Below are 8,783 nucleotides of genomic sequence, written 5' to 3'. Positions count from 1 at the left end.
TTATTTAAAATTATGTTTTGATAGTACTCCCCTACAAACGAATTTGGTAGGGCCCATTCTGCTTGCTGACTACGCTACCCAGAATGCATCTAGAACGATCGGGCCTTTGCTTCAGCCATCGTGGAATCGGGCGGAAGTAAGCTACACCTTCAAACTGGACCAGGAGTCCATTGAAAACCTAACTGCCTTCTCAATTGGTATATAACTTAGTTTAATTTATGGATTGAAGTATATTTTCCTGAGGTTCCCAGCGTGAGGCGGTAGGCTTCTCTTCCCAAAGTAAAGATGTCCGCCAAACGTGGGGGTTTCTGGGTAAATGGGAGTCTGAGTTGAAGCGGGCAATCCTGTTTACGTCCTACCTCAGAAAAGAGGCTTCTTCCCCGGCTGGTGGGCGGGGATGGGGTACTTTTCCAGCCTCGAATGGCGGAGGGCGATTGCCGATCCCCAAAATGGCCCAATCATAAAAGAGGAAAGGCGAGGGAACAAACAACCTATTGGTTGGCTATCTGGGCCAATCGGAAGGGCTGTGATTTGGCGGGAGTCTTGACCGCCTCCGGGGCTCTTGGTGTCTCAGCCCCAGCCAAGGGTGTTGGGCCGCCGCGGCTATGTTCGTGTCCGATTTCCGCAAGGAGTTTTACGAGCTGGTTCAGAGCCAGGTGACTCCCAGTCCAGGACCCTCGCTAAGGCCTTGGGTGGGGAAGAAGCAGTGAGGACGTGAGGCCATGGGTGGGCCAGGCCAAGAGGGCTGGGAGTAGCCGGGGTTCGGGTTACTGTACTCAATCCACCCGCTCTTGTCCAAACAGAGGGTCCTTCTCTTCGTGGCCTCGGACGTGGACGCTCTGTGCGCCTGCAAGATACTTCAGGTGAGCTTTGCGGACCAAAGGAGGGCGAGCGAGGCTAGAGGTGAGGGACTGCTGGGCAGGAGCAGAAGATGAGGAGTAAGGCCGGCCTAGGATGGGAAGGAGCAGGGCGGGAGGTGAGGAGCAGGTGAGAGAAGGGCGAGTAAGAGGTCAACTCCTTGTATGGGCAGTCTTGGAGGTCAGAGAAAGATTACATAAAAATACTAATTAGTATCTTTTTGTAACAACCCAGGCGGAAAAAAAAGAAAGAAAGATTTAATTTGGGAGACATTTGAACCTGTAGTGGCCTGTCAAATGTGGGGTTTGAGAGAGAGATGAATCGGTGACAACAGAGAGTATAATGTTGTCATAATCAGTATTAGAAACACAGGAGTCCATAGTCTATTAGGGAAGATTATTAATTAGATTTTTGATATGGTTCACTTTTTCTGCCTTTATTATTATTTTTTATTCTTTTGGGATATACTTAAGAGTGCATTTTGATGCACTATAGATATATAGAGTATAACTTATTCTAATTAGGTTCTCATTCTTGTGGTTGTACATGATGTGGAGTTACACTGGTCATTTATGAACATGTATGAACATAGGAAAGTTATGTCCAATTAATTCTACTGTCTTTTCTCTTCCCATCTCCTCTCCTTTCCCTTCAGTCCACTTTGTCTAATCCAACGAACTTCTGTTCTTCCCTTCCCCTCCTTATTGTGTATTAGCATCTGCATAGAGAAAACATTTGGCCTTTGGTTTTTGAGGATTGGCTTATTTCACTTAGCATGATAGTCTCCATTCCATCCATTTATCAGCAAATGCCATAATTTCATTCTTCTTTATGGCTGAGTAATATTCCATTGTGTACATGTACTACATTTTCTTTATCCATTCATCTGTTAAAGGGCACCCACTTTGGTTTCATAGCTTAGCTATTGTGAATTGAGCTGCTATAAACTTTGATGTGGTCCTTTCACTATAGTATGCTGATTTTAAGTCCTTTGAGTATAACTGGGTCAAATGGTGGTTTCATTCCAGGTTTTCTGGGGAATCTCCATATGGCTTTCCAGAGTGGTCACAAAATATGGTACACTTTTTACGTTGAGCCTGGATCAGGAATTTTTCAGAATACCTGGAAGTAAGATCAGATTTTCTCACAGTGTTTTTTGTTTTGTTTTTGTTTTTTTGGTAATTTGACAAATTCATCAAAATGACAGGTCTATACATTTAACAGTCACATCCCTACCACCTGGCTTCTTTCCTTAGGGTTTTACCAATATTAGCTTATCCCATATTTTTTGTGTCTCAACCCAGCTAGTTTTTTCTAGGGCATTTCAAGATAAATTCTGTACATCCTAAATAAGATAATCTTTGAAAAAACTCTCTCTCAGGCCCTGTTTCAGTGTGACCACGTGCAGTATACACTGGTTCCAGTCTCTGGGTGGCAAGAACTTGAAACTGCATTTCTTGAACATAAGGAACAGGTATGAAAGATATGTTTTAGAATAAATAAGCTTTTTTTACTCAGTTCCAATTCCTAATACTTAGCTGTCTTTCTAATTTCACAGTACGTTTATATTTAAGTATCAACTTTAATAGGCAATGTGGAAGAGAAAAGCATGCTATGTATACTGGTGACTTACTCTCAAGTTGTAAAGACAGAATTAACCAAAAAAGATAGTGAATATGGACAGCATATAACTTCGAACTTATTTTGCAGAAATCTGACTCTTCTTAGAGTCACCTTTGTTTGGAATTTAGCAGTTTAGCCTCACTAAAATTATTATTATTTTGGTAGTGGCAATTGAACCCAGAGATGGTTTATCCACTGAGCCACATCCCCAGCCTTTTTTACTTAACAGTGTTTAGTTTTTGGTTTTGTTTTTTAACATGGTGCTGAGGATCCAATTCAGAGCCTCACATGTGCTAGGCAAGCACTCTACCACTGAGCCACAACCCCAGTCTTAGCCACAGCCCTTTTTAATTATTGTCTTGAGATTGGGTCTTGTTAAGTTGTTTATGGCCTTGCTAAATTGCTGAGGCTGACCTTGAACTTGTAATCCTCCTGCCTCGGCCTTCCAAGTCACTGGGATTACAGTCATGTGCCACCATGCCTGGCTAAAATTATTTTAGAATACACAACTATCATATATTATCTCTCTAAGAAAATGCATTCTAGTTTCTAATTTTAAATCTAGGATATGTTCTCCCTTAGGATTTTCAGCATAGAAACTAGGCTGACTCTTACCTCTGTATGGGGCAAAGATGGGACATTGTGGGGCCCATAGAGAGGGCATGGAATAGTGTACATGGAGTCCCTGGATAATGCTAAGACTTGTTGTGGCAGGGATAAATAATCTCATAAGAGACTGTACCAGTGGGTATCCGCAAGGAAAGGTTTTGCTATAGTTATACAGCACAACTTAATACTTACATGCCCTGAAAATTATGTGCTACCTGAGATTTGCCAAAAACTTAAACCCATGCAACTCTCTTAACACAGAGAGTTGGTGCAATACCATACAATAAGATCTGGAGAAACCACATTACACATTTTATGTCTTAGATTCCCCTCATTAGCTTCTTTTTTTGCAATATTGGGGATTGAACTTAGGGCCTCCTACATGCTACACAAGCACTCTACCACTGAGCTTCATCCCCAGCCTTTTTTAAATTTTATTTTGAGTTAGGGTCTGGCTAAGTTGTCCAGGCTGGCCTCTAACTCGAGATTCTCCTAACTTAGCCTTCCACATAACTGGGATTACAGGGATGTGCCACCATGCCCAGATTCTTATTAACTTCTTGATCATGTGCCTGAGACTTGGGTTTGCTGAGCCTCAGTGTGTTCCTAAGAAAGTGGGACTTGCCTCAAAGCTTACTTCACAGTATTATTTTAGAAAAGAAGAACCTATTGTATATGTTAAAGCACTTGGCATAAGCCAGCCTTAGCCATTTCTCAAGCCCTTTGCCATTCCCTCTGGACCTTGCCACATATCAGGGATTTAATGTATCTCAGCAAAAGGATCTAGAGTCCTAGTGTGGTAAAGTGAAGTTACTTTTTAATGTCTCACTTATTTTTTCAGTTTCGTTATTTTATTCTCATAAACTGTGGAGCTAATGTAGACCTATTGGACATTCTTCAACCTGATGAAGATACTATATTCTTTGTGTGTGATACCCACAGGCCAGTCAACATTGTGAATGTGTATAATGACACCCAGGTATGCAAGTCTTTGGGCCTCCCTTCTGTTATGCTGTCCCCTCAACCTGTCTATACCTTTTAATGTCATATACAGTGTTTTACCTGGTCTTCTTGGCAAGTGTGTGTCCAACTCCCCTATAGAATTGGGAGTAACCTAAGTATAAAAACCTGGTCATGTCCATCTTTGATGAGAAACATGGCACCTAGTTCTTGGGTATGTGCTAAATGAATTGGTGGAGTTTGTGAAATGTATTTGACCTGGAAAATGTAAGGACCAGAACTTTGTAGACTTAAAAGTACAGTTTCTATTGTGCTTATCCTTTGAATCCTGAGCTTTAAGCATACAACCTGGCTCAGGGCAGCCACCTACATCCTTTGACTTGATCTTTCACCCACAAGGTGTCAGACCCCAAAATTCTCATAGGAGAAATCTCTCCATAATAAATCAATCTGGAATTGCTTTTAGAGACAATAGATGTATTCACTTAGGGCTAGTCCATTTTGTGTTGCTATAAGAAAATACTTGAGGCTGAGTTCCTTTAAAAAGGTTATTTAGCTTACAGTTCTAGAAATTCAAGAGCATAGCACCACATTTGCTTAGTTCTGTGAATTGCCTCATGGTGAATTGCATCCTAATAGTGGGAATGTGAAAGGGAGACAGAGATCAATCATGTAGCAAAATAGGTGAGAAAGCTTGGTAACAACCCACACTCGCTGGAATTAATCTACTCCCAAAAGATCTGACCACCCCTGATAAACAACATTAATCCATTTGTGAGTGTGGAAACCCCACAACCCTATCAGCTTCCACTAGTTTCCACCTCTGAATGGTTCTACCATTTCAATACTGCCACAATGGGGACCAAGATTCCAATATATGAACCTTTGGGGGCATACCATATTCAAACCATAGCAGCATCTTCACATCTTCCATTAGCACCCAAGTTGAGGAACATTCATTTTGTTGATTTGTGGCATAAGAAGGAACTGTTTTTCCTGACTCAAGTAGTAGGTGGTTTTTAAAAAGTTGCTTTCAGATATTCATAATTTCTACATTGCAACTTCAAAGCCTCACTAAGTAGTAATGAAAACAAGAATAAACCTGAGAAGTCTGGAACTCTTTTCATATAGGTGACTCTTTGTATATATAGGAAACTTATGAATCAGCTAATTAGGAAATATTAAGATTCTACAAAGAAAAAAAACATCATGATGAATGGTTTTCTGTTGAGGAGTGGAGAAACTTGATTGTTTTCTGTTTTAAACTTAGATCAAATTACTCATTAAACAAGATGATGACCTTGAAGTTCCTGCCTATGATGACATCTTTAGGGATGAAGAAGAAGAGGATGAAGAACATTCAGGAAATGACAGTGATGGGTCAGAGCCTTCTGAGAAGCGCACACGGTTAGAAGAGGTATGTTTGGACCTCTCATCATATTCTGGAGAAACTTAAATTCCCAGAGTTCAGAGGTCATTTCCAGAGCCTGCCTGGCCCAGGGTTGTAACTGGGAGCAGCAGAACAGTGAGAAGTAGAAGAATTAGCAGTGTAATACTGACCATGGGCTTTACTATCCCTGGCTCTGTGGTTTCAGGCAGATTACTGGACTTCTGTGGGCTGTGGCTTCCTTATCTGTACAGTAGGATCCTATCAGATGAAATAAAATTTAGGACAGCTCAGCTCTATGATTAGGCAGCACACTTTTTTTTTCTAATGATATAGAGAAATAATAAATGGCAGAAATGTCCTCTCCCTTCTCCTCTGCCCTTACAGAATCACTCTATGCAATCACCAAGGAGTCATATATCTGTCCCTTGACCAGGCTTACTTTCCAGACAATGACTCTGGGAGAGATATCTTGTGTGCGAGGATATGAGTGTTTTTTGCTATGTGGGCCTTGAGTCTGAACTACTTTGCAGTCTTGGGCTTGACCAACAAGAAAGGCATGCCTAACACTATGGCTTCTGCTAGAAGTAGACTAGCAGGTGGGAAGTCCTCTATAACATCATGGTCTGTTGGCCCCTGATCCTTGGTGTCCAGCTTAGAATTTGCCTCTGGAATATCTTAGAGTCTGCCTTTCATCCTCAGCCTGACATTTCCAAGCATATTTTGTTTTGTTATTTGTTCTAATTATTCATGCTATACATGACAGTAGAATGCATTGTGACAGTCATACATAAATAGAGTATAACTTCTCATTTTTCTGAATGTACATGATGTAGAGTTACACTGGTCGTGTAGTCATATATACACATAGGGTAATAAATATCTGATTCATTCTACTGTTCTTCCTACCCTAATGCCCCCTCCTCTCCTTTCACTCCCCTTTCTTTTTTTAGAAAAGAAGAACCTATTAGAATCTAATCCAAAGTACCTCTATTCTTCCCTAGCCTGCCCCACTTATTGTGAATTATCAACCACATATGAGAAAAAACATTGAGCTTTTGGTTTTTTGGGATTGGTTTATTTTGCTTAGCATGATATTCTCCAGCTCCATCCATTTGCTGGCAAATGTCATCATTTCATTCTTTAAGGCTGAAATATATTTACCACATTGTGTGTGTGTGTGTGTGTATATCTTTATATATATATATAATCACAGTTTCTTTTTGCATTCATCTGTTGAAGGACACCCTAAATTGGTTCTATACTTTAGCTATTGTGAATTGAGCTGCTATAAACATTGATGTGGCTGCATCACTATAGTATGTTGATTTTAAGTCCTGTGGGTATAAACCTCCAATCTCTACTTTCCATAATTGTTGCACCAATTTGCGCCCCCACTAGCAATGTATGAGTGTATTTTTTTCCCCACATCCTTGCCAACATTGTTGCTTATATTCTTGATAATTGCCATTCTGACTGGAGTGAGATGAAATCTTAGAGTAGTTTTGATTTGCATTTCTCTAATTGCTAGAGATGTTGAACATTTTTTCATATATTTGTTGATCGATTGTATTTTGTTCTTCTGTGAAGTACCTGTTCAGTTCCTTAGCCCATGTATTGATTGGGTTGGATTTTTTGTTGTTGTTTTTTTGTTTTTTTGATGTTAATATTTTGGAGATTAATGTTCTATCTGAGGTGCATGTGGTAAGGATTTTCTCCCATTCTGTAGGTTCTCTCTTCACATTATTGTCTCCTTTGCTGTAAAGATTTTCATTTATTGTTTTTTTGTTTGTTTGTTTGTTTGTCTTTTGGTACCAGGAATTGAGCACAGGGGCTTTTAATGATTAACCCAGTCTTTTGTTGTTGTTCTTCTTCTTCTTTTTATTTTTTATTTTGAGACAGGGTCTCACCAAGTTGCTTAGGGCCTCGCTAAGTTGCTAAGGCTATCTTTGAACTTGTAATCATTCTCCCTCAACCTCCCTAGCTGCTGAAATTACAGGCATGTACTACCATGCCCAGTTTATTTATTGATTCTTGATTTTACTTCTTGTGCTGTAGGGGTCTTATTAAGATTGTCAGTTCCTAAGCTAATATGGTGAAGATTTGGGCCTACTTTTTCTTCAGTTAGGTGCAGGGTCTCTGTTCTAGTGTTTAAGTCCTTGATCCACATTGAGTTGAGTTTTGTGCAGAAAGGGGTTTAATTTCATTTTGCTACATATGGATTTCCAGTTTTCTCACCACCATTTGTTGAAGAGGCCATCTTTTCTCCAATGTATGTTTTTGTATTTATGTGGATTTGTCTCTGTGTTTTCTATTCTATACCATTGATCTATGTGTCTGTTTTGGTATCAATACCAAGGGCATGTGTTTTAATGCCACTGTTTGAGCTATATTTGGGACATTCAGGACAATCTCTATCTGGAGAATAGTCCATGTCCTTCAAAGCTAAGTGGCAAGTTCTTCTCTCCTGACTTTCTTTTCTTTGGCTCCACTTTTAGTAGAGCTTTGGGGTAGTCTCAAGGGAAATCCCCTGAACCCACTCTTAGATCTTGGTTCCTCTTGCCCAGTTCTTTATATGTTTCTTCTATTTTCTGGCATACATTTTGGTCTTTTATCTTCTGGTTTCCAAGACTTCTTTTTTGTTCTCCTTTTCTATAGCATTCCTTTACTTTTTTTCTTTCTTTTTTCTTTTTTTTTTTTTTTTTTAAAGAGAGAGAGAGAGAGAGAATTTTTTTAATATTTATTTTTTAGTTTTTGGCAGTCACAACATCTTTGTTTGTATGTGGTGCTGAGGATCGAACCCGGGCCGTAAGCATGCCAGGCAAGTGCGCTACCACTTGAGCCACATCCCCAGCCCTCTTTCTTTTTTTTTTCTTTCTTTCTATTGTTTTGTTTGTTTGTTTGTTTTGTCTTTTGGTATTGGGAATTGGGAATTGAACCCAGGGCACCCTAGTACTTTCTCCCATTCCTTTTTATTTTTTTATTTTGAAACAGTGTCTTGATAAATTTCTTGGGGCAGGGGGTGGAGTGGTCTTGCTGATATGCCCAGGCTGGCCTCCAATTTGCAATCCTCCTACCTCAACTTCCTGAGTCACTGGAACTTCAAGTGTGTGCTAACATACCTCACTATTTTTGTTGTCGTTTTGTTTCGGGGTTTTTTTTTTTTTTTTTTTTTTTTTTTTTTTTTTTTTTTTTGAGACAGGTCCTGCCATATTGCTGAGGCTGGCTCAAATTCCTGAACTCAAGCAATCCTGCTTCAACCTCTCAAGTAGCTAGGACCATAAGGCATGCACCACAGCACCCATCAACATTCCCTCAACTATTGATAAGCTGCTTTTTATTGAGC

General features: G+C 39.9%; 1 protein-coding gene across 2 annotated transcripts in view; it reads left to right on the top strand.

Annotated features, from left to right (window-relative positions):
* Window positions 1-338: 338 nt before the first annotated feature.
* The window catches only part of Cdc45 (cell division cycle 45), a 32,291-nt gene continuing 23,846 nt past the window's right edge, over window positions 339-8,783 (top strand). Inside the window, exons 1-5 of one of the 2 annotated variants that reach the window (XM_021732696.3) lie at window positions 339-656; window positions 804-863; window positions 2,240-2,332; window positions 3,932-4,069; window positions 5,321-5,467. In XM_021732696.3, the coding sequence (XP_021588371.1) occupies window positions 606-656; window positions 804-863; window positions 2,240-2,332; window positions 3,932-4,069; window positions 5,321-5,467 (489 nt within the window). In that variant the 5' untranslated portion in view covers window positions 339-605. The remainder of the gene's footprint in view (window positions 657-803; window positions 864-2,239; window positions 2,333-3,931; window positions 4,070-5,320; window positions 5,468-8,783) is intronic. The other variant, XM_005334531.4, reaches the window with a different exon arrangement.

Source organism: Ictidomys tridecemlineatus, chromosome 2 (genome assembly GCF_052094955.1).
Source record: "Ictidomys tridecemlineatus isolate mIctTri1 chromosome 2, mIctTri1.hap1, whole genome shotgun sequence".
NCBI lineage: Eukaryota > Metazoa > Chordata > Mammalia > Rodentia > Sciuridae > Ictidomys > Ictidomys tridecemlineatus.
This window is presented reverse-complemented; position numbering and strand designations above follow the sequence as displayed.